This window comes from Salmo salar, chromosome 19 (assembly GCF_965601325.2).
Source record: "Salmo salar chromosome 19, fSalSal1, whole genome shotgun sequence".
Classification (NCBI taxonomy): Eukaryota; Metazoa; Chordata; class Actinopteri; order Salmoniformes; family Salmonidae; genus Salmo; species Salmo salar.
In genome coordinates, this window is record NC_138309.1 from 86,577,501 (window position 1) to 86,604,814 (window position 27,314).

The window sequence follows — 27,314 nt, forward strand, 5'->3', positions numbered from 1 at the left end:
ATTTTCCTACTTGATTTCCATCTCTCTCTCTCTCTTCTCCCTCCCTCCCTCCCTCCCTCCCTCCCTCCCTCCCTCCCTCCCTCCCTCCCTCCCTCCCCTCCCTTCCCTTCCCTCCCCTTCCCCCTCTACCCCTCCCTCCCTCCCCCTCCTCTACCCCTCCCCCTTCCCCTCCCCTCCTCCGTCTACCCTTCCCTCCCCCCCTCCCCTCCTCTACCCCTCCCCCCTCCCCTCCCCTCCTCTGTCTACCCTTCCCTCCCCTCCCCCCTTCCCCCCTCCCCCCTCCCCTCCCCCCTTCCCTCCCCCCTCCCCTCTCCCCCCTCCCCTCCCCTTCCCCCCCCTCCTCTCCCCCCTTCCCCTTCCCTCCCCCCTCCCCTCCTCTACCCCTCCCCCCTCCCCTCCCCCCTTCCCCTTCCCTCCCCCCTCCCCTCCTCTACCCCTCCCCCCTCCCCTTCCACTCCCTCCCCCCTTCTCTACCCCTCCCCCTTCCCCTTCCTCTACCCCTCCCTTCCCCTCCCCTCTACCCCTCCCTCCCCCTCCCTCCTCTACACCTCCCCCGTCCCCTCCTCCCCGTCTCGTGAAACACAACATCTGTTCTGAGTGCAAATGGGGTGTAATTCAATATTAGGAAGGTGTTCGTGGCCTGTTTGATTCAAGTTTTAATGTCACACACATATATATATATATATATAAGAACCTGCAATCAATTTTATGTTATTTTAATGGGCAAAAAATGTGTGTATAAATGTCCTTGTTTTTGAAAGAAAAGCACATTTTTTGCCCGTTAAAATAACATCAAATTGATTGCAGGTTCTTTTTTAATGAAGCTGCCAGTTGAGGACTTGTGAGGCGTCTGTTTCTCAAAAAAGACACTCAAATGTACTTGTCCTCTTGCTCAGTTGTACACTGGGGCCTTCCACTCCTCTTTCTATTCTGGTTAGAGCCAGTTTCACAGTTTAAAACTCTCTGAGATGTAGCCATCATTTACTATTTTACATCTAGGGTTACTATACATAACTTTAACCAATTTTATAAGAGATTCTCCAAAATTAAAATATTCCAGGCATTTACATACAGTTGAAGTCAGAAGTTTACATACACTTAGGTTGGAGTCATTAAAACTCATTTTTCAACGACTCCACAAATTTCCTGTTAACAAATTATAATTTTGGCAAGTCGGTTAGGACGTCTACTTTGTGCATGACACAAGACATTTTTCCAACAATTGTTTACAGACAGATTATTTCACTTATAATTCACTGTATCACAATTCCAGTGGGTCAGAAATTTACATACACTAAGTTGACTGTGCCTTTAAACAGCTTGGAAAATTCCAGAAAATTATGTCATGGATTTAGAAGCTTCTGATAGGCTAATTGACATCATTTGAGTCTATTGGAGCTGTACTTGTGGATGTATTTCAAGGCCTACCTTCAAACTCAGTGCCTCTTTGCTTGACATCATGGGAAAATCAAAAGAAATCAGCCAAGACCTCAGAAAAAAATTGTAGGCCTCCACAAGTCTCGATAAATGCCTGAAGGTACCACGTTCATCTGTACAAACAATAGTACGCAAGAATAAACACATCTCCTAGAGATGAACGTACTTTGGAATGAAAAGTGCAAATCAATCCCAGAACAAAAGAAAAGGACCCTGTGAAGGTGATGGAGGAAAAAGGTACAAAGTATCTATATCCACAGTAAAACGAGTCCTATATTGACATAACCTGAAAGGCCGCTCAGCAAGGAAGAAGCCACTGCTCCAAAACCACCATAAAAAAGCCAGACTACGGTTTGCAACTGCACATGGGGACAAAGATCGTACTTTTTGGAGAAATGTCCTCTGGTCTGATGAAACAAAAAGAGAACTGTTTGGCCATAATGACCATCGTTATGTTTGGAGGAAAAAGGGGGAGTCTTGCAAGCCGAAGAACACCATCCCAACCGTGAAGCAAGGGGGTGGCAGCATCTTGTTGTGGGGGTGCTTTGCTGCAGGAGGGACTGGTGCACTTCACAAAGTAGATGGCATCATGAAGTAGGAAAATTAGGTGGATGTATTGAAACAACATCTCAAGACATCTGTCAGGAAGTTAAAGCTTGGTCGCAAATGGGTCTTCCAAATGGACAATGACCCCAAGCATACTACCAAAGTCGTGGCAAAATGCCTTAAGGACAACAAAGTCAAGGTGTTAGAGTGGCATTCACAAAGCCCTGACCTCAATCCTATAGAACATTTGTGGGCAGAACTAAAAAAGCATGTGTGAGCAAGGAGGCCTACAAACCTGACTCAGTTACTCCAGCTCTGGCAGGAGGATTGGGCCAAAATTCACCCAACTTACTGTGGGAAGCTTGTGGAAGGCTACCCAAAACATTTGACCCAAGTTCGACAATTTAAAGGCAATGCTACCAAATACTAATTGAGTGCATGTAAACTTCTGACCCACTGGGAATGTGATGAAAGCAATAAAAGCTTAAATAAATCATTCTCTCTACTATTATTCTGACATTTCACATTCTTTAAATAAAGTGGTGATCCTAACTGACCTAAGACAGGGAATTGTTACTAGGATTAAATGTCAGAAAGGATTGGACCAAGGCACAGCGTGTTTGTAGTTCCACATATTTATTTATTTATTATGAAACAAAATGCAATACACCAAACACTTGAAATAACAAAACAACAAACCGTGACACAGAGAGGAAAACACACTACTCACAAAATAATCACCCACAAAAACAGGAAGAAAAACCCCTACTTAAATATGATCTCCAATCAGAGGTAACGAGGATCAGCTGCCTCCAATTGGAGATCAACCCAAACAACCCCAACATAGAAATAGACAAACTAGAACTTAAACATAGAAATAGAAAACATAGAAAACCCAAAACACGCCCTGACCTACTCTACTATAGAAAATTACATCTTACTAGGGTCTGGACGTGACAATCGTTTCCAGTACTTGTCTTATATTATCTCCAATGTATCGTGATTAGGATGAATATTATCCAATAATACCTTTATAATTCTATGCGCTAAGCATTTAGCTAGAATTTTGCCTCACAACACCGAAGTGTAGGAGGCCTCCAATTAAAAAAAAAAATTGACTGGATTTTTATATATATCAATTTGGATCCTGTTTCAGTAATAATGAAATCAGACCTTCTTGTTGAGTGTCTGATAATCTACCATTTATATAGGAGTGGTTAAAACATGCTAATAATGGTCCTTTGAGTATATCAAAAAAAGTTTGGTATACCTCAACTCGCCCTGGAGTGTTCCCCAGACTTAAAGGCTTTAATTCCATCAAGAACTTCATCCTCTGTAATTTGGCCTTGACATGAGTCTTTCTGTACAGATGTTCATTTTACGTTTAATAAAAGGAAAAAAATCCATACAATTAACTTCGGTTAGCGGAGATGGAGGAGACTGAAATGAAAACATATTCTTTACTTCCTCTTTCAAAGTATCATTCGGTGAATCATGCATGACTCCATTTCTAAAAAGTTTCAATACATTTTTTTTGGTAGCATTTCTATGTTGAACATTGAAAAAGAATTTGGTGCATTTTTCTCCATATTCCATCCAGTTCTCTTTATTTTTATAATATATTACACTGGATCTGTCACGGTTATCGTCGGTGAAGGAGGACCAAAATGCAGCAGGACTGTGTTTGTTCATTTTGAACATTTATTAAATCAAAATGAACACAAAAAAACAACAAACAAGAGAACGACCGATCCACTGACAGTCTGGCAAGGCACAAGGCTAAACACAGAACAATCTCCCACAAACACACAGACAAACACACCCAACTAATATAGGACTTCCAATCAAAGGCAACACCAAACAGCTGCCTTCAATTGGAAGTCCAACCCCAATTAACTCAACATAGAAACATGCTCACTAGACTACACATAGAATTACATAAACATAGACCATAACTCAAAACCCGGAAATAATAAATCAAACGCCCTCCTAACTAACACACCACCCTGAACCACATAAAACAAATACCCTCTGCCACGTCCTGACCAAACTACAATAACAATTAACCCTTATACTGGCCTGGACGTGACAGGATCTTTCTTGAATAAGTTCCTCCATTTCTTTTTGTTTTTCCTCTAACTTATTCTGAGCCTCTATGGTACCATTTTTATTGCTATCTAACTGTACTGTTATTCCTTCAATTTCCTTTGTTAATATGGAATGTTTTGACCTAAATTGCTTTTGTTTTATAGATGAGTACTGAATTGCATGGCCTCTAAAAGCACATTTAAAAGTGTCCAATACAATAAGGGGATCTGCTGTACCTATGTTATGTCTGAAAAAGTCAGTTATACATTCTTCTGTCCTAGTTCTAAACAATTTATCATCTAGTAGGCTTTGATTAAATTTCCAATATCCTTGCCCACGTGGAAATTCTGTAAGAGTAATATATATGCCAATTATGTGATGGTCCGACCCCATTCTGTCCCCTATCGACACTTTTTTAACTTTTGGTGCCAGAGAGAATGACATAAGAAAGTAATCAAGATGACTAGCATGATTAAGCCTCCTCCATGTATATCTCACTAGGTCAGGGTATTAATCCTCCTCCATGTATATCTCACTAGGTCAGGGTATTAAACCTCCATGTATATCTCACTAGGTCAGGGTATTAAACCTCCTCCATGTATATCTCACTAGGTCAGGGTATTAAACCTCCTCCATGTATATCTCACTAGGTCAGGATATTAAACCTCCATGTATATCTCACTAGGTCAGGATATTAAACCTCCATGTATATCTCACTAGGTCAGGGTATTAAACCTCCACCATGTATATCTCACTAGGTCAGGGTATTAAACCTCCTCCATGTATATCTCACTAGGTCAGGATATTAAACCTCCTCCATGTATATCTCACTAGGTCAGGATATTAAACCTCTTCCATGTATATCTCACTAGGTCAGGATATTAAACCTCCTCCATGTATATCTCACTAGGTCAGGGTATTAAACCTCCACCATGTATATCTCACTTGGTCAGGATATTAAACCTCCTCCATGTATATCTCACTAGGTCAGGATATTAAACCTCTTCCATGTATATCTCACTAGGTCAGGATATTAAACCTCCTCCATGTATATCTCACTAGGTCAGGATATTAAACCTCCTCCATGTATATCTCACTAGGTCAGGATATTAAACCTCCTCCATGTATATCTCACTAGGTCAGGGTATTAAACCTCCACCATGTATATCTCACTAGGTCAGGGTATTAAACCTCTATGTATATCTCACTAGGTCAGGATATTAAACCTCCATGTATATCTCACTAGGTCAGGATATTAAACCTCCTCCATGTATATCTCACTAGGTCAGGATATTAAACCTCCTCCATGTATATCTCACTAGGTCAGGGTATTAAACCTCCTCCATGTATATCTCACTAGGTCAGGGTATTAAACCTCCTCCATGTATATCTCACTAGGTCAGGATATTAAAACTCCTCCATGTATATCTCACTAGGTCAGGATATTTAAGACTCCATATATCCACTAATTCCAATATATCCATGACTGAAATTAATGTTGCAACCTCCAAACCCAACAATGCAGTAATCAATATCAATGTAGTACTGTGGCTCAGTTGGTAGAGCATGGTGTTTGCCACGCCAGTGTTGTGGGTTTGATTCCCACGGGGGACCAGTACGGAGAAAAGAATGCGTGAAATGAAATGTCTGCATTCACTACTGTAAGTCGCTCTGGGTAAGAGCGTCTGCTAAATGAATAATATGTAAAATGTACTAGAACCCCCCCCCCCCCCCCCCACAAATAATAAGAATAAGAAATATGAAATACACAATAAAGTAAGCATACTATATACAGGAACTATTTAAAAAGTCAGTACCAGTACCATATTAACAATGTACAGGGATACTGGAGTGATGGAGGTAGATATGTATAGGGGGAAGGGGACAGGGATACTGGAGTGATGGAGGTAGATATGTATAGGGGTAAGGGGACAGGGATACTGGAGTGATGGAGGTAGATATGTATAGGGGGAAGGGGACAGGGATACTGGAGTGATGGAGGTAGATATGTATAGGGGGAAGGGGACAGGGATACTGGAGTGATGGAGGTAGATATGTATAGGGGACAGGGATACTGGAGTGATGGAGGTAGATATGTATAGGGGGAAGGGGACAGGGATACTGGAGTGATGGAGGTAGATATGTATAGGGGGAAGGGGACAGGGATACTGGAGTGATGGAGGTAGATATGTATAGGGGGAAGGAGACAGGGATACTGGAGTGATGGAGGTAGATATGTATAGGGGGAAGGGGACAGGGATACTGGAGTGATGGAGGTAGATATGTATAGGGGTAAGGGGACAGGGATACTGGAGTGATGGAGGTAGATATGTATAGGGGGAAGGGGACAGGGATACTGGAGTGATGGAGGTAGATATGTATAGGGGGAAGGGGACAGGGATACTGGAGTGATGGAGGTAGATATGTATAGGGGGAAGGGGACAGGGATACTGGAGTGATGGAGGTAGATATGTATATGGGTAAGGGGACAGGGATACTGGAGTGATGGAGGTAGATATGTATAGGGGGAAGGGGACAGGGATACTGGAGTGATGGAGGTAGATATGTATAGGGGGAATGAGACAGGGATACTGGAGTGATGGAGGTAGATATGTATAGGGGGAAGGGGACAGGGATACTGGAGTGATGGAGGTAGATATGTATAGGGGGAAGGGGACAGGGATACTGGAGTGATGGAGGTAGATATGTATAGGGGAAGGGGACAGGGATACTGGAGTGATGGAGGTAGATATGTATAGGGGGAAGGGGACAGGGATACTGGAGTGATGGAGGTAGATATGTATAGGGGGAAGGGGACAGGGATACTGGAGTGATGGAGGTAGATATGTATAGGGGACAGGGATACTGGAGTGATGGAGGTAGATATGTATAGGGGGAAGGAGACAGGGATACTGGAGTGATGGAGGTAGATATGTATAGGGGACAGGGATACTGGAGTGATGGAGGTAGATATGTATAGGGGGAAGGGGACAGGGATACTGGAGTGATGGAGGTAGATATGTATAGGGGGAAGGAGACAGGGATACTGGAGTGATGGAGGTAGATATGTATAGGGGGAAGGGGACAGGGATACTGGAGTGATGGAGGTAGATATGTATAGGGGTAAGGGGACAGGGATACTGGAGTGATGGAGGTAGATATGTATAGGGGGAAGGAGACAGGGATACTGGAGTGATGGAGGTAGATATGTATAGGGGGAAGGGGACAGGGATACTGGAGTGATGGAGGTAGATATGTATAGGGGGAAGGAGACAGGGATACTGGAGTGATGGAGGTAGGTATGTATAGGGGGAAGGGGACAGGGATACTGGAGTGATGGAGGTAGATATGTATAGGGGAAGGGGACAGGGATACTGGAGTGATGGAGGTAGATATGTATAGGGGGAAGGGGACAGGGATACTGGAGTGATGGAGGTAGGTATGTATAGGGGTAAGGTGACAGGGATACTGGAGTGATGGAGGTAGATATGTATAGGGGAAGGGGACAGGGATACTGGAGTGATGGAGGTAGATATGTATAGGGGGAAGGGGACAGGGATACTGGAGTGATGGAGGTAGATATGTATAGGGGTAAGGTGACTATATACATGGTCAGTACCAGTACCATATTAACAATGTACAGGGATACTGGAGTGATGGAGGTAGATATGTATAGGGGGAATGTAACTAGGCAACAGGATATAAGATAAACACAGTAGAAGCAGTGTGTGTTGGAGTGACAGTGTGTGTGTGAGTGTGTAGGGCCCTGTGAGTGTTTACAGAGACAGTGCAAAATACTGAGAGAATAAAACATACAAGGTGAACTCTGTCCGTGTAGCTATTTTGTTAGTTATTTATCAGTCGTATTGCTTGGGGATAGAAGCTGTTCAAGAGCTTGACGCACCGATACCTCTTACCGTGCAGCAGCAGAGAAAATAGTATATGGCTCGGGCGGTTGGGGTTTTTGGCAATTTTCCGAGCCTTCTTTTCACACTGCCTGATATAGAGGTTCTGGATGGCTGGGAGCTCGGAACCAGTGATGTACTGGGCCGTACGCACTACCTTTTCTAAACGCCATGCGATCGAGGGCGGTGCTATTGCCAAACCAAGCAGTGAAACAACCAGTCAATATTCTCTCAATGGTATAGCTGTAGAACCTTTTCAGGATATTTGTATTTATTATGGATGCCCATTAGCTCCTGCCAAACCAGCAGCTACTCTTCCTGGGGTCCAGCAAAATTAAGGCAGTTTATACAATTTTAAAACATTACAATAGATTCACAGATTTCACAACACACTGTGTGCCCTCAGGCCCCTACTCCACCACTACCACATATCTACACTACTAAATCCATGTGTATGTATAGCGCCAATGTTTGTGTTGCTTCACAGTCCGGCTGTTCAATAAGTTTTTTTTTTTTATCTGTTTTTTAAATCTAATTTTACTGCTTGCATCAGTTACTTGATGTGGAATAGAGTTCCATGTAGTCATGGCTCTATGTAGTACTGTGTGCCTCCCATAGTCTGTTCTGTGATCAGGCCGACCACCGTCGTGTCGTCAGCGAACTTGATAATGGTGTTGGAGTCGTGTGTGTGGCCACACAGTCGTGGGTGAACAGGGAGTACAGGAGGGGACTAAACACACACCCCTGTGGGGCGCCTGTGTTAAGGGTCAGAGCGGTGGAGGGGATGTTGCCTACCCTCCACCACCTGGGGTCGGCCCGTCAGGAAGTCCAGGATCCAGTTGCAGCGAAGGAGGAGTTCAGACCCAGATTCCCAAGCTTGGTGACAAGCTTTTAGGGGATAATGTTGTTGAATGCTGAGCTGTAGTCAATGAACAGCGCTCTGACATAGGTATTCCAAATAAAAATGTATTATTGTGATGATATGTACACAGTGCTTGTAACTACTCTTTCCATATCAAGCATTGGGTTGCACAATTCTGGTGACTTTCCCAAAATTCCCAGGTTTCCCGAAATCCCAGTTGGTTGATTACTGGATTTCATGCATTTTCCATGAATCTTCAAACCGGAAATTTTACAAAACCTTTTTTGAAAGTTTAAAAAAATAAAATAATTTAAACCCTTGTCAAGCCCTTGTCAAGCTTGCATTTCATATTTTAAATGGACATTTACGAGCACAATCAAGCATTGGAACTTGGACTTACCTCAAACAGGTTTATGGACTCCAGAGTGATGTCTGTTTTTACAGAGAGTAGGTGAGATCTTCTTTCGTCATCGTCGATCACACACTTATAGGAGCCGTTCTGAGGCGCCACTTCCTTGGTGAGCTGCATGAGGTCTAACAGTCCAATCACTGAATGGAAGAAGGATAGAGTGACGTCATTAACACACGCGTGTGCACGCAGGATAACACACATACACTCACACTCCTCCAGTAAGATTACCTAGCAACAGACTCCACAGTACACCTTAAAAGACCACAAATGTATACCTATTCAAAATACACATTTCCCTCACAAACAAAACATGCTATTTATTTATGTAGGAAACAGCTTTTGTTGCCAGTTCCATATTGTGCCTTATTCTCCTGTTTAGTCTCACTATAGAAGGTTAATGGAAGGGACTGTTAGTCTCACTATAGAAGGTTAATGGAAGGGACTGTTAGTCTCACTATAGAAGGAGAATGGAAGGGACTGTTAGTCTCACTATAGAAGGTTAATGGAAGGGACTGTTAGTCTCACTATAGAAGGTTAATGGAAGGGACTGTTAGTCTCACTATAGAAGGTTAATGGAAGGGACTGTTAGTCTCACTATAGAAGTTTAATGGAAGGGACTGTTAGTCTCACTATAGAAGGTTAATGGAAGGGACTGTTAGTCTCACTATAGAAGGTTAATGGAAGGGACTGTTAGTCTCACTATAGAAGGTTAATGGAAGGGACTGTTAGTCTCACTATAGAAGGTTAATGGAAGGGACTGTTAGTCTCACTATAGAAGGAGAATGGAAGGGACTGTTAGTCTCACTATAGAAGGTTAATGGAAGGGACTGTTAGTCTCACTATAGAAGGTTAATGGAAGGGACTGTTAGTCTCACTATAGAAGGAGAATGGAAGGGACTGTTAGTCTCACTATAGAAGGTTAATGGAAGGGACTGTTAGTCTCACTATAGAAGGAGAATGGAAGGGACTGTTAGTCTCACTATAGAAGGTTAATGGAAGGGACTGTTAGTCTCACTATAGAAGGTTAATGGAAGGGACTGTTAGTCTCACTATAGAAGGTTAATGGAAGGGACTGTTAGTCTCACTATAGAAGGTTAATGGAAGGGACTGTTAGTCTCACTATAGAAGGTTAATGGAAGGGACTGTTAGTCTCACTATAGAAGGTTAATGGAAGGGACTGTTAGTCTCACTATAGAAGGAGAATGGAAGGGACTGTTAGTCTCACTATAGAAGGTTAATGGAAGGGACTGTTAGTCTCACTATAGAAGGTTAATGGAAGGGACTGTTAGTCTCACTATAGAAGGTTAATGGAAGGGACTGTTAGTCTCACTATAGAAGGAGAATGGAAAGGACTGTTAGTCTCACTATAGAAGGTTAATGGAAGGGACTGTTAGTCTCACTATAGAAGGTTAATGGAAGGGACTGTTAGTCTCACTATAGAAGGAGAATGGAAGGGACTGTTAGTCTCACTATAGAAGGTTAATGGAAGGGACTGTTAGTCTCACTATAGAAGGAGAATGGAAGGGACTGTTAGTCTCACTATAGAAGGTTAATGGAAGGGACTGTTAGTCTCACTATAGAAGGTTAATGGAAGGGACTGTTAGTCTCACTATAGAAGGTTAATGGAAGGGACTGTTAGTCTCACTATAGAAGGTTAATGGAAGGGACTGTTAGTCTCACTATAGAAGGTTAATGGAAGGGACTGTTAGTCTCACTATAGAAGGTTAATGGAAGGGACTGTTAGTCTCACTATAGAAGGTTAATGGAAGGGACTGTTAGTCTCACTATAGAAGGTTAATGGAAGGGACTGTTAGTCTCACTATAGAAGGTTAATGGAAGGGACTGTTAGTCTCACTATAGAAGGTTAATGGAAGGGACTGTTAGTCTCACTATAGAAGGTTAATGGAAGGGACTGTTAGTCTCACTATAGAAGGTTAATGGAAGGGACTGTTAGTCTCACTATAGAAGGTTAATGGAAGGGACTGTTAGTCTCACTATAGAAGGTTAATGGAAGGGACTGTTAGTCTCACTATAGAAGGTTAATGGAAGGGACTGTTAGTCTCACTATAGAAGGAGAATGGAAGGGACTGTTAGTCTCACTATAGAAGGTTAATGGAAGGGACTGTTAGTCTCACTATAGAAGTTTAATGGAAGGGACTGTTAGTCTCACTATAGAAGGTTAATGGAAGGGACTGTTAGTCTCACTATAGAAGGTTAATGGAAGGGACTGTTAGTCTCACTATAGAAGGAGAATGGAAGGGACTGTTAGTCTCACTATAGAAGGTTAATGGAAGGGACTGTTAGTCTCACTATAGAAGGTTAATGGAAGGGACTGTTAGTCTCACTATAGAAGGTTAATGGAAGGGACTGTTAGTCTCACTATAGAAGGTTAATGGAAGGGACTGTTAGTCTCACTATAGAAGGTTAATGAAAGGGACTGTTAGTCTCACTATAGAAGGTTAATGGAAGGGACTGTTAGTCTCACTATAGAAGGTTAATGGAAGGGACTGTTAGTCTCACTATAGAAGGTTAATGGAAGGGACTGTTAGTCTCACTATAGAAGGTTAATGGAAGGGACTGTTAGTCTCACTATAGAAGGAGAATGGAAGGGACTGTTAGTCTCACTATAGAAGGTTAATGGAAGGGACTGTTAGTCTCACTGTAGAAGGAGAATGGAAGGGACTGTTAGTCTCACTATAGAAGGAGAATGGAAGGGACTGTTAGTCTCACTATAGAAGGAGAATGGAAGGGACTGTTAGTCTCACTATAGAAGGTTAATGGAAGGGACTGTTAGTCTCACTATAGAAGGAGAATGGAAGGGACTGTTAGTCTCACTATAGAAGGAGAATGGAAGGGACTGTTAGTCTCACTATAGAAGGTTAATGGAAGGGACTGTTAGTCTCACTATAGAAGGTTAATGGAAGGGACTGTTAGTCTCACTATAGAAGGAGAATGGAAGGGACTGTTAGTCTCACTATAGAAGGAGAATGGAAGGGACTGTTAGTCTCACTATAGAAGGAGAATGGAAGGGACTGTTAGTCTCACTATAGAAGGTTAATGGAAGGGACTGTTAGTCTCACTATAGAAGGTTAATGGAAGGGACTGTTAGTCTCACTATAGAAGGTTAATGGAAGGGACTGTTAGTCTCACTATAGAAGGAGAATAGAAGGGACTGTTAGTCTCACTATAGAAGTTTAATGGAAGGGACTGTTAGTCTCACTATAGAAGGTTAATGGAAGGGACTGTTAGTCTCACTATAGAAGGTTAATGGAAGGGACTGTTAGTCTCACTATAGAAGGTTAATGGAAGGGACTGTTAGTCTCACTATAGAAGGTTAATGGAAGGGACTGTTAGTCTCACTATAGAAGTTTAATGGAAGGGACTGTTAGTCTCACTATAGAAGGTTAATGGAAGGGACTGTTAGTCTCACTATAGAAGGAGAATGGAAGGGACTGTTAGTCTCACTATAGAAGGTTAATGGAAGGGACTGTTAGTCTCACTATAGAAGGAGAATGGAAGGGACTGTTAGTCTCACTATAGAAGGTTAATGGAAGGGACTGTTAGTCTCACTATAGAAGGTTAATGGAAGGGACTGTTAGTCTCACTATAGAAGGTTAATGGAAGGGACTGTTAGTCTCACTATAGAAGGTTAATGGAAGGGACTGTTAGTCTCACTATAGAAGGTTAATGGAAGGGACTGTTAGTCTCACTATAGAAGGTTAATGGAAGGGACTGTTAGTCTCACTATAGAAGGAGAATGGAAGGGACTGTTAGTCTCACTATAGAAGGAGAATGGAAGGGACTGTTAGTCTCACTATAGAAGGAGAATGGAAGGGACTGTTAGTCTCACTATAGAAGGTTAATGGAAGGGACTGTTAGTCTCACTATAGAAGGAGAATGGAAGGGACTGTTAGTCTCACTATAGAAGGTTAATGGAAGGGACTGTTAGTCTCACTATAGAAGGAGAATGGAAGGGACTGTTAGTCTCACTATAGAAGGAGAATGGAAGGGACTGTTAGTCTCACTATAGAATGAGAATGGAAGGGACTGTTAGTCTCACTATAGAAGGAGAATGGAAGGGACTGTTAGTCTCACTATAGAAGGTTAATGGAAGGGACTGTTAGTCTCACTATAGAAGGAGAATGGAAGGGACTGTTAGTCTCACTATAGAAGGTTAATGGAAGGGACTGTTAGTCTCACTATAGAAGGAGAATGGAAGGGACTGTTAGTCTCACTATAGAAGGTTAATGGAAGGGACTGTTAGTCTCACTATAGAAGGTTAATGGAAGGGACTGTTAGTCTCACTATAGAAGGTTAATGGAAGGGACTGTTAGTATCACTATAGAAGGTTAATGGAAGGGACTGTTAGTCTCACTATAGAAGGTTAATGGAAGGGACTGTTAGTATCACTATAGAAGGAGAATGGAAGGGACTGTTAGTCTCACTATAGAAGGTTAATGGAAGGGACTGTTAGTCTCACTATAGAAGGAGAATGGAAGGGACTGTTAGTCTCACTATAGAAGGAGAATGGAAGGGACTGTTAGTCTCACTATAGAAGGTTAATGGAAGGGACTGTTAGTCTCACTATAGAAGGTTAATGGAAGGGACTGTTAGTCTCACTATAGAAGGAGAATGGAAGGGACTGTTAGTCTCACTATAGAAGGTTAATGGAAGGGACTGTTAGTCTCACTATAGAAGGTTAATGGAAGGGACTGTTAGTCTCACTATAGAAGGTTAATGGAAGGGACTGTTAGTCTCACTATAGAAGTTTAATGGAAGGGACTGTTAGTCTCACTATAGAAGTTTAATGGAAGGGACTGTTAGTCTCACTATAGAAGGTTAATGGAAGGGACTGTTAGTCTCACTATAGAAGGTTAATGGAAGGGACTGTTAGTCTCACTATAGAAGGTTAATGGAAGGGACTGTTAGTCTCACTATAGAAGGTTAATGGAAGGGACTGTTAGTCTCACTATAGAAGGAGAATGGAAGGGACTGTTAGTCTCACTATAGAAGTTTAATGGAAGGGACTGTTAGTCTCACTATAGAAGGTTAATGGAAGGGACTGTTAGTCTCACTATAGAAGGAGAATGGAAGGGACTGTTAGTCTCACTATAGAAGTTTAATGGAAGGGACTGTTAGTCTCACTATAGAAGGTTAATGGAAGGGACTGTTAGTCTCACTATAGAAGTTTAATGGAAGGGACTGTTAGTCTCACTATAGAAGGAGAATGAAAGGGACTGTTAGTCTCACTATAGAAGGTTAATGGAAGGGACTGTTAGTCTCACTATAGAATGAGAATAGAAGGGACTGTTAGTCTCACTATAGAAGGTTAATGGAAGGGACTGTTAGTCTCACTATAGAAGGTTAATGGAAGGGACTGTTAGTCTCACTATAGAAGGTTAATGGAAGGGACTGTTAGTCTCACTATAGAAGGAGAATGGAAGGGACTGTTAGTCTCACTATAGAAGGAGAATGGAAGGGACTGTTAGTCTCACTATAGAAGGTTAATGGAAGGGACTGTTAGTCTCACTATAGAATGAGAATAGAAGGGACTGTTAGTCTCACTATAGAAGGTTAATGGAAGGGACTGTTAGTCTCACTATAGAAGGAGAATGGAAGGGACTGTTAGTCTCACTATAGAAGGTTAATGGAAGGGACTGTTAGTCTCACTATAGAATGAGAATAGAAGGGACTGTTAGTCTCACTATAGAAGGTTAATGGAAGGGACTGTTAGTCTCACTATAGAAGGAGAATGGAAGGGACTGTTAGTCTCACTATAGAAGGAGAATGGAAGGGACTGTTAGTCTCACTATAGAAGGTTAATGGAAGGGACTGTTAGTCTCACTATAGAAGGTTAATGGAAGGGACTGTTAGTCTCACTATAGAAGGAGAATGGAAGGGACTGTTAGTCTCACTATAGAAGTTTAATGGAAGGGACTGTTAGTCTCACTATAGAAGGTTAATGGAAGGGACTGTTAGTCTCACTATAGAAGTTTAATGGAAGGGACTGTTAGTCTCACTATAGAAGGTTAATGGAAGGGACTGTTAGTCTCACTATAGAAGGTTAATGGAAGGGACTGTTAGTCTCACTATAGAAGGTTAATGGAAGGGACTGTTAGTCTCACTATAGAAGGTTAATGGAAGGGACTGTTAGTCTCACTATAGAAGGAGAATGGAAGGGACTGTTAGTCTCACTATAGAAGGTTAATGGAAGGGACTGTTAGTCTCACTATAGAAGGTTAATGGAAGGGACTGTTAGTCTCACTATAGAAGGAGAATGGAAGGGACTGTTAGTCTCACTATAGAAGGATAATGGAAGGGACTGTTAGTCTCACTATAGAAGGCTGTTAGTCTCACTATAGAAGGTTAATGGAAGGGACTGTTAGTCTCACTATAGAAGGAGAATGGAAGGGACTGTTAGTCTCACTATAGAAGGAGAATGGAAGGGACTGTTAGTCTCACTATAGAAGGTTAATGGAAGGGACTGTTAGTCTCACTATAGAAGGTTAATGGAAGGGACTGTTAGTCTCACTATAGAAGGAGAATGGAAGGGACTGTTAGTCTCACTATAGAAGGTTAATGGAAGGGACTGTTAGTCTCACTATAGAAGGAGAATGGAAAGGACTGTTAGTCTCACTATAGAAGGTTAATGGAAGGGACTGTTAGTCTCACTATAGAAGGAGAATGGAAGGGACTGTTAGTCTCACTATAGAAGGTTAATGGAAGGGACTGTTAGTCTCACTATAGAAGGAGAATGGAAGGGACTGTTAGTCTCACTATAGAAGGAGAATGGAAGGGACTGTTAGTCTCACTATAGAAGTTTAATGGAAGGGACTGTTAGTCTCACTATAGAAGGTTAATGGAAGGGACTGTTAGTCTCACTATAGAAGGTTAATGGAAGGGACTGTTAGTCTCACTATAGAAGGAGAATGGAAGGGACTGTTAGTCTCACTATAGAAGGTTAATGGAAGGGACTGTTAGTCTCACTATAGAAGGAGAATGGAAGGGACTGTTAGTCTCACTATAGAAGGTTAATGGAAGGGACTGTTAGTCTCACTATAGAAGGTTAATGGAAGGGACTGTTAGTCTCACTATAGAAGGTTAATGGAAGGGACTGTTAGTCTCACTATAGAAGTTTAATGGAAGGGACTGTTAGTCTCAAATGGAAGGGACTGTTAGTCTCACTATAGAAGGTTAATGGAAGGGACTGTTAGTCTCACTATAGAAGGTTAATGGAAGGGACTGTTAGTCTCACTATAGAAGGTTAATGGAAGGGACTGTTAGTCTCACTATAGAAGGTTAATGGAAGGGACTGTTAGTCTCACTATAGAAGGAAATGGAAGGGACTGTTAGTCTCACTATAGAAGGTTAATGGAAGGGACTGTTAGTCTCACTATAGAAGGAGAATGGAAGGGACTGTTAGTCTCACTATAGAAGGTTAATGGAAGGGACTGTTAGTCTCACTATAGAAGGAGAATGGAAGGGACTGTTAGTCTCACTATAGAAGGTTAATGGAAGGGACTGTTAGTCTCACTATAGAAGGAGAATGGAAGGGACTGTTAGTCTCACTATAGAAGGAGAATGGAAGGGACTGTTAGTCTCACTATAGAAGGTTAATGGAAGGGACTGTTAGTCTCACTATAGAAGGTTAATGGAAGGGACTGTTAGTCTCACTATAGAAGGTTAATGGAAGGGACTGTTAGTCTCACTATAGAAGGAGAATGGAAGGGACTGTTAGTCTCACTATAGAAGGAGAATGGAAGGGACTGTTAGTCTCACTATAGAAGGAGAATGGAAGGGACTGTTAGTCTCACTATAGAAGGAGAATGGAAGGGACTGTTAGTCTCACTATAGAAGTTTAATGGAAGGGACTGTTAGTCTCACTATAGAAGGTTAATGGAAGGGACTGTTAGTCTCACTATAGAAGGTTAATGGAAGGGACTGTTAGTCTCACTATAGAAGGAGAATGGAAGGGACTGTTAGTCTCACTATAGAAGGTTAATGGAAGGGACTGTTAGTCTCACTATAGAAGGTTAATGGAAGGGACTGTTAGTCTCACTATAGAATGAGAATGGAAGGGACTGTTAGTCTCACTATAGAATGAGAATAGAAGGGACTGTTAGTCTCACTATAGAAGGTTAATGGAAGGGACTGTTAGTCTCACTATAGAAGGAGAATGGAAGGGACTGTTAGTCTCACTATAGAAGGTTAATGGAAGGGACTGTTAGTCTCACTATAGAAGGTTAATGGAAGGGACTGTTAGTCTCACTATAGAAGGTTAATGGAAGGGACTGTTAGTCTCACTATAGAAGGTTAATGGAAGGGACTGTTAGTCTCACTATAGAATGAGAATGGAAGGGACTGTTAGTCTCACTATAGAAGGAGAATAGAAGGGACTGTTAGTCTCACTATAGAAGGTTAATGGAAGGGACTGTTAGTCTCACTATAGAAGGAGAATGGAAGGGACTGTTAGTCTCACTATAGAAGTTTAATGGAAGGGACTGTTAGTCTCACTATAGAAGGTTAATGGAAGGGACTGTTAGTCTCACTATAGAAGGTTAATGGAAGGGACTGTTAGTCTCACTATAGAAGGTTAATGGAAGGGACTGTTAGTCTCACTATAGAATGAGAATGGAAGGGACTGTTAGTCTCACTATAGAAGGAGAATAGAAGGGACTGTTAGTCTCACTATAGAAGGTTAATGGAAGGGACTGTTAGTCTCACTATAGAAGGAGAATGGAAGGGACTGTTAGTCTCACTATAGAAGGTTAATGGAAGGGACTGTTAGTCTCACTATAGAAGGTTAATGGAAGGGACTGTTAGTCTCACTATAGAAGGAGAATGGAAGGGACTGTTAGTCTCACTATAGAAGGTTAATGGAAGGGACTGTTAGTCTCACTATAGAAGGAGAATGGAAGGGACTGTTAGTCTCACTATAGAAGGTTAATGGAAGGGACTGTTAGTCTCACTATAGAAGGAGAATGGAAGGGACTGTTAGTCTCACTATAGAAGTTTAATGGAAGGGACTGTTAGTCTCACTATAGAAGGTTAATGGAAGGGACTGTTAGTCTCACTATAGAAGGAGAATGGAAGGGACTGTTAGTCTCACTATAGAAGGTTAATGGAAGGGACTGTTAGTCTCACTATAGAAGGTTAATGAAAGGGACTGTTAGTCTCACTATAGAAGGTTAATGGAAGGGACTGTTAGTCTCACTATAGAAGGTTAATGGAAGGGACTGTTAGTCTCACTATAGAAGGAGAATGGAAGGGACTGTTAGTCTCACTATAGAAGGTTAATGGAAGGGACTGTTAGTCTCACTATAGAAGGTTAATGGAAGGGACTGTTAGTCTCACTATAGAAGGTTAATGAAAGGGACTGTTAGTCTCACTATAGAAGGAGAATGGAAGGGACTGTTAGTCTCACTATAGAAGGTTAATGGAAGGGACTGTTAGTCTCACTATAGAAGGTTAATGAAAGGGACTGTTAGTCTCACTATAGAAGGTTAATGAAAGGGACTGTTAGTCTCACTATAGAAGGAGAATGGAAGGGACTGTTAGTCTCACTATAGAAGGTTAATGGAAGGGACTGTTAGTCTCACTATAGAAGGAGAATGGAAGGGACTGTTAGTCTCACTATAGAAGGTTAATGGAAGGGACTGTTAGTCTCACTATAGAAGGTTAATGGAAGGGACTGTTAGTCTCACTATAGAAGGAGAATGGAAGGGACTGTTAGTCTCACTATAGAAGGAGAATGGAAGGGACTGTTAGTCTCACTATAGAAGGTTAATGGAAGGGACTGTTAGTCTCACTATAGAAGGTTAATGGAAGGGACTGTTAGTCTCACTATAGAAGGTTAATGGAAGGGACTGTTAGTCTCACTATAGAAGGTTAATGGAAGGGACTGTTAGTCTCACTATAGAAGGTTAATGGAAGGGACTGTTAGTCTCACTATAGAAGGTTAATGGAAGGGACTGTTAGTCTCACTATAGAAGGAGAATGGAAGGGACTGTTAGTCTCACTATAGAAGGTTAATGGAAGGGACTGTTAGTCTCACTATAGAAGGTTAATGGAAGGGACTGTTAGTCTCACTATAGAAGGAGAATGGAAGGGACTGTTAGTCTCACTATAGAAGGTTATGAAAGGGACTGTTAGTCTCACTATAGAAGGTTAATGGAAGGGACTGTTAGTCTCACTATAGAAGTTTAATGGAAGGGACTGTTAGTCTCACTATAGAAGGTTAATGGAAGGGACTGTTAGTCTCACTATAGAAGGTTAATGGAAGGGACTGTTAGTCTCACTATAGAAGGTTAATGGAAGGGACTGTTAGTCTCACTATAGAAGGAGAATGGAAGGGACTGTTAGTCTCACTATAGAAGGTTAATGGAAGGGACTGTTAGTCTCACTATAGAAGGAGAATGGAAGGGACTGTTAGTCTCACTATAGAAGGTTAATGGAAGGGACTGTTAGTCTCACTATAGAAGGTTAATGGAAGGGACTGTTAGTCTCACTATAGAAGTTTAATGGAAGGGACTGTTAGTCTCACTATAGAAGGAGAATGGAAGGGACTGTTAGTCTCACTATAGAAGGTTAATGGAAGGGACTGTTAGTCTCACTATAGAAATAGAATGGAAGGGACTGTTAGTCTCACTATAGAAGGTTAATGGAAGGGACTGTTAGTCTCACTATAGAAGGTTAATGGAAGGGACTGTTAGTCTCACTATAGAAGGTTAATGGAAGGGACTGTTAGTCTCACTATAGAAGGAGAATGGAAGGGACTGTTAGTCTCACTATAGAAGGTTAATGGAAGGGACTGTTAGTCTCACTATAGAAGGAGAATGGAAGGGACTGTTAGTCTCACTATAGAAGGAGAATGGAAGGGACTGTTAGTCTCACTATAGAAGGTTAATGGAAGGGACTGTTAGTCTCACTATAGAAGGTTAATGGAAGGGACTGTTAGTCTCACTATAGAAGGTTAATGGAAGGGACTGTTAGTCTCACTATAGAAGGTTAATGGAAGGGACTGTTAGTCTCACTATAGAAGGAGAATGGAAGGGACTGTTAGTCTCACTATAGAAGGTTAATGGAAGGGACTGTTAGTCTCACTATAGAAGGTTAATGGAAGGGACTGTTAGTCTCACTATAGAAGGTTAATGGAAGGGACTGTTAGTCTCACTATAGAAGGTTAATGGAAGGGACTGTTAGTCTCACTATAGAAGGAGAATGGAAGGGACTGTTAGTCTCACTATAGAAGTTTAATGGAAGGGACTGTTAGTCTCACTATAGAAGGTTAATGGAAGGGACTGTTAGTCTCACTATAGAAGGTTAATGGAAGGGACTGTTAGTCTCACTATAGAAGGAGAATGGAAGGGACTGTTAGTCTCACTATAGAAGGTTAATGGAAGGGACTGTTAGTCTCACTATAGAAGGAGAATGGAAGGGACTGTTAGTCTCACTATAGAAGGTTAATGGAAGGGACTGTTAGTCTCACTATAGAAGGAGAATGGAAGGGACTGTTAGTCTCACTATAGAAGGAGAATGGAAGGGACTGTTAGTCTCACTATAGAAGGTTAATGGAAGGGACTGTTAGTCTCACTATAGAAGGTTAATGGAAGGGACTGTTAGTCTCACTATAGAAGGTTAATGGAAGGGACTGTTAGTCTCACTATAGAAGGTTAATGGAAGGGACTGTTAGTCTCACTATAGAAGGAGAATGGAAGGGACTGTTAGTCTCACTATAGAAGGTTAATGGAAGGGACTGTTAGTCTCACTATAGAAGGAGAATGGAAGGGACTGTTAGTCTCACTATAGAAGGTTAATGGAAGGGACTGTTAGTCTCACTATAGAAGGTTAATGGAAGGGACTGTTAGTCTCACTATAGAAGTTTAATGGAAGGGACTGTTAGTCTCACTATAGAAGGTTAATGGAAGGGACTGTTAGTCTCACTATAGAAGTTTAATGGAAGGGACCGTTGTGCCTTTCCCTTTTAAGACTGAGGTTATCTTGGTCCATGGAGTTCCTCTGTTGAGGAAAGCAATTATGTTTTCCTCAGCTGGGGGGCAGCTTGCTGTGTCTGACTGTGTGTCCCATGTGTCCCTGGAATTGTGCTGGAGTGAGGAGGGTGAGGAGAGGTGAGGGGGAGAGGGGGGAGGTGAGGGGGAGAGGAGAGAGAGGGGGAGGTGAGGGGGAGAGGGGGGGAGGTGAGGGAAGTGGTGGAAAGGGGGAGAGAGGGAGGAGGTGAGGAGGAGAGAGGGGGACGGGGGAGGCGAGGGGAGGTGAGGAGGAGAGAGGGGTGAGAGAGGGGGAGGTGAGGGAAGTGGTGGAAAGGGGGAGAGAGGGAGGAGGTGAGGAGGAGAGAGGGGGACGGGGGAGGTGAGGTGATGTGAGGAGGAGAGAGGGGTGAGAGAGGGGGAAGGTGGGAGGTGAGGTGATGTGAGGAGGAGAGAGGTCTTAGTCCAATGACCAAGTAACTGTCTGACATTGGTGAAGACTGGGGAGGGAGGCTGGCTGTTACGTAAGGAAATGAGCATTATCTAGTTAATTTAGTATCTCCGTCTTTTATTAACTCTTGCAGGACATCCTCCTTGACGTCTGGCATAGTTCATATTATCAGTAGAAAACAGAAAGAGACAAACGGAAAGGTTAGTTTATCATTGAACAGGGATGTATTCACAAGGAACCAAATGGAAATGTAATTTTATCATTGGACAGTGATGTATTCACGAGGAACCAAATGGAAGCAAATGTGCCGAATCGGAAGAGAACCTCGCTGAATTTGTCCAGAAGAAACTCTTGTTTTCGTTGAAAAAACACTTTCCGTTACATAACGCTGTGTGACAGTTTGCTACGGTGTGCACTAATGCATACGACCCTGGTGGTTCCGCTTTTGTCTCAAAGTGTTTCCTCCTGACGTGTTATAAAAACAGTCCTTTTTCATTTTCTGTTCGGTGCTTACAGGAGATGACCTTGGTCTGGAAAACTCCATCTCTAGACAGCTACTCATGAAGGCTACTGTTTTTATCCAAGACTATTGTGTGTTTTATCACAGTAAAATAAAAAAGCACCTTAAACAAGTATTCCACATTACATGACACACCCACATTACATGACACACCCACATTACATGACAAACCCACATTACATGACAATCCCACATTACATGACACACCCACATTACATGATAATCCCACATTACATGACACACCCACATTACATGACAATCCCAAATTACATGACAATCCCAAATTACATGACACACCCACATTACATGACACACCCACATTACATGACAATCCCAAATTACATGACAATCCCAAATTACATGACAATCCCAAATTACATGACACACCCACATTACATGACAAACCCACATTACATGACAGACCCACATTACAGGACAATCCCACATTACATGACACACCCACATTACATGACAATCCCACATTACATGACAAACCCACGTTACATGACAAACCCACATTACATGACAAACCCACATTACATGACAAACCCACATTACATGACAAACCCACATTACATGACACACCCACATTACATGACAAACCCACATTACATTTCACACCCACATGAACCTTTCTGTGATTATAACCCCAATATGTATATACTGTGCATTCAGAAAGTATTCAGACCACTTGACTTTTCCACATTTTGTTACGTTACAGCCTTATTCTAAAATGTATTAAATAGATTTTCCCCCTCATCAAGATACACAAAACACCCCATAATAACAAAGCAATTTGGGCAAATTTATTACAAATAAAAAACAGAAATACCTTATTTACATAATTATTCCCTTTGCTATGAGACTCGAAATTGAGCTCAGGTGCATCCTGTTTTTATTGATCATCCTTGAGATGTTTCTACAACTTGATTTGAGTCCTCCTTGGTAAATGTAATTGATTGGACATGATTTCGAAAGGCACACATCTGTCTATATAAGGTCCCACAGTTGACAGAGCATGTCAGAGCAAAGACCAAGCCATGAGGTTGAAGGAATTGTCCGTAGAGCTCTGAGACAGGATTGTGTCGAGGTACAGATCTGGGGAAAGGTACCAAAAAATGTCTGCAGCAGCATTGAAAGTCCCCAAGAACACAGTAGCCTCCATCATTCTTTAATGGAAGAAATTTGGAACCACCAAGACTCTTCCTAGAGCTGGCCGCCCGGCCAAACTGATCAATCGGGGGAGAAGGGCCTTGGTCAGGGAGGTGACCAAGAACTCGATGGTCACTCTGACAGAGCTATAGAGTTCCTCTGTGAAGATTGGAGAACCTTCCAGAAGGACAATCATCTCTACAGCAGTCCACCAATCAGGTATTTATGGAAGAGTGGCCAGACGGAAGCAACTCCTCAGTGAAAGGCAAATGACAGCCCACTTGGAGTTTGCCAAAAGGCACCTAAAGGACTCTCAGACCATGAGAAACAAGATTCTCTGGTCTGATGAAACCAAGATGGAACTCTTTGGCCTGAATGCCAAGCGTCACATCTGGAGGAAACCTGGCACCATCCCTACGGTGATGCATGGTGGTGGCAGCATCATGCTGTGGGGATGTTTTTCAGCAGCAGGGACTGGGAAACTAAAAAGGGTCGGGGAAAAGTTGAAAGGAGCAAAGTACAGAGAGATCCTTGATGAAAACCTGTTCCAGAGTGCTCAGGACCTCAGACTGTGGCAAAGATTCACCTTCCAACAGGAAATCGACCCTAAGCACCCTAAGCACACAGCCAAGACAAAATGCTTTTTTTGCTATGTCATTATGGGGTATTGTGATGTCATTATGGGGTATTGTGATGTCATTATGGGGTATTGTGATGTCATTATGGGGTATTGTCTGTAGATTGATGAGGGGGAAAAAAAACTATTCAATACATTTTGGAATAAGGCTACAATGTAACAAAATGTTGAAAAAGTCAAAGGGTCTGAATACTTTCCAAATGCACATGATCTTGATATATACAGTAAGGCTGTATGAACATCCTGGGAGGAGACTACATGTTCTATATTCTAGATATATACAGTAAGGCTGTATGGACAGCCTGGGGGAGTCTACATGTTCTATATTCTAGATATATACAGTAAGACTGTATGGACATCCTGGGGGGAGACTACATGTTCTATATTCTAGATATATACAGTAAGACTGTATGGACAGCCTGGGGGAGTCTACATGTTCTATATTCTAGATATATACAATAAGACTGTATGGACAGCCTGGGGGGAGACTACATGTTCTATATTCTAGATATATACAGTAAGACTGTATGGACAGCCTGGGGGGAGTCTACATGTTCTATATTCTAGATATATACAGTAAGGCTGTATGGACAGCCTGGGGGGAGACTACATGTTCTATATTCTAGATATATACAGTAAGACTATATGAACAGCCTGGGGGGAGTCTGCATGTTCTATATTCTAGATATATACAGTAAGGTTTTATGGACAGCCTGGGGGAAGTCTACATGTTCTCCAGCGAAGCCATAATGCGTACATCAATGGTCTACTTCCCTATGGGCCCTGGTCCAAACTAGAGCACTATGTAAGGAGTAGGTTGCCATTTGGGTCTCTGACAACATTTTCCCCCTGGCAGCTCCATCCATCTCTCGTTGAGAGACAATGAGACTTTTCTAAATGGGGATCGATATTGGCCTTAACCTGTCTCAGTGGCTGAGCTGTCCATCCAGCTATGACCACATGGCAACTGTGAGCTGTTGAAATAAATACATAGCAATAGTGGCTGTTTTTACTCCTGCCTTGCTCTGAGTTGAAATAACAGTACAGGTTACACTAAGGAATGGTGGTTGGTGTAAATGTCCTTTCAATTCAGGAAGTACTCTTACCATAGAAAAAAATGAAAGCTGCTACCTAGAACCTAAAAGTGTTCTTCGGCTGTCCCCATAGGATAACCTTTTGAAGAACCCGTTTTGGTTCCAGGTAGAACCCTTTTGGTTCCAGGTAGAACCCTTTTGGTTCCAGTAGAACCCTTTTGGTTCCATGTAGAACCCTTTTGGTTACAGGTAGACAGGTAGAACCCTTTTGGTTCCAGGTACAACCCTTTTGGTTCCAGTAGAACCATTTTGGTTCCAGGTAGAACCCTTTTGGTTCCAAGTAGAACCATTTTGGTTCCAGGTAGAACCCTTTTGGTTCCAAGTATAACCATTTAGGTTCCAGGTAGAACCCTTTTGGTTCCAAGTATAACCATTTAGGTTCCAGGTAGAACCCTTTTGGTTCCAAGTATAACCATTTAGGTTCCAGGTAGAACCCTTTTGGTTCCAAGTATAACATTTAGGTTCCAGGTAGAACCCTTTTGGTTCCAAGTATAACCATTTAGGTTCCAGGTAGAACCCTTTTGGTTCCAAGTAGAACCATTTAGGTTCCAGGTAGAACCCTTTTGGTTCCAGTAGAACCATTTAGGTTCCAGGTAGAACCCTTTTGGTTCCAAGTATAACCATTTAGGTTCCAGGTAGAACCCTTTTGGTTCCAAGTATAACCATTTAGGTTCCAGGTAGAACCCTTTTGGTTCCAGTAGAACCATTTAGGTTCCAGGTAGAACCCTTTTGGTTCCAGTAGAACCATTTAGGTTCCAGGTAGAACCCTTTTGGTTCCAGGTAGAACCCTTTTGGTTCCAGTAGAACCATTTAGGTTCCAGGTAGAACCCTTTTGGTTCCAGTAGAACCATTTAGGTTCCAGGTAGAACCCTTTTGGTAGTATATAGAACCCTTTCCACAGATGGTTCTACCTGGAACCCAAAATAATTCTACCTGGAACCAAAAAGTGATCTACATGGAAGAACCCTTTTGGAAACCTTTTTACTAAGAGTGTACAGTGCCTGCAGAAAGTATTCATACCCCATTAGTTAATCCACATTTTGTTGTGTTACAGTCTGAATTCAACATGGATTCAATAGAATTTACCACATAATGACAAAGTGAAAACATGTTTATAGAAAAAGAAATATCTCATTTACATAAGTATTCACACCCCTGGGTCAATTCTGTGTATAAGCACCTTTTGCCACTCAGGAACATTCACTATCTTCTTGGTAAGCATCTCCAGTGTAGATTTGGTCTTGTGTTTTAGGTTATTGTCCTGCTGAAAGGTGAATTCATCTCCCAGTGTCTGGTGGAAAGCAGACTGAACCAGGTTTCCCTCTAGTATTTGGCCTGTGCTTAGCTCCATTCCGATTATCTTCTATCATAAAAACTCTCCAGTCCTTAATGCTTACAAGCATACATATAACAAGATGCAGCCACCACTCTGCTTGAAAATATGGAGAGCGGTACTCAATAATGTGTTGTATTGAATTGGCCCCAAACATAACACTTTGTATTCAGGACAAAAAGTGAATTGCTTTGCCACATTTTTTGCAATATTACTTTAGTGCCTCGTTGCAAACAGGATGCATGTTTTGGAATATTTGTATTCTGTACAGGCTTCCTTCTTTTCACTCTGTGCCACGTCCGGACCAATATAAGTTGTTATTTTCTATGGTAGAGTGGTCAGGGCGTGACAGGGGGTGTTTTTGTGTCTGTTCTATATTTTCTCTTTCTATGTTGTAGTTCTAGTTTGTCTATTTCTAGGTTGGGGTTTATTGGGTTGACCTTCAATTGGAGGCAGCTGGTCCTCGTTGCCTCTAATTGGAGGTCATATTTAGTAGGGGTGTTTCTGCATGTTGTTTGTGGGTGATTATATTTTGAGTAGTGTGTTTTTTCCCTCTCTGCGTCACGGTTTGTTGTTTTTTGGTTAGTTTAAGTATTTATGTATTGCATCACGTTTCACTATTAAATAAAGATGTGGAACTATGAAAACGCTGCACTTTGGTCCGCTCCTTATCACAGCCGAGACACTCTGTCAATTAGGTTAGTATTGTGGAGTCACTACAATGTTGTTGATCCATCCTCAGTGTTCTCCTATCACAGCCATTCAACTCTGTAACTGTTTTAATGTAACTATTTTAAAGTCACCATTTGCATCATGGTGAAATCCCTGAGCGGTTTCTTTCCTCTCCGGCAACTGACTTAGGATGGACACCTGTATCTTTATAGTGACTG

The 27,314-nt window shown here is 41.9% G+C and overlaps 1 protein-coding gene across 1 annotated transcript in view; it reads right to left on the bottom strand.

Annotated features, from left to right (window-relative positions):
• The window catches only part of LOC106579725 (transient receptor potential cation channel subfamily A member 1), a 66,725-nt gene extending 57,342 nt beyond the window's left edge, over positions 1–9,383 (bottom strand). Inside the window, exon 1 of the mRNA XM_082966022.1 lies at positions 9,239–9,383. Coding sequence (XP_082822148.1) covers positions 9,239–9,367 — 129 coding nt within the window. The 5' untranslated portion in view covers positions 9,368–9,383. The remainder of the gene's footprint in view (positions 1–9,238) is intronic.
• Positions 9,384–27,314: the final 17,931 nt, after the last annotated feature.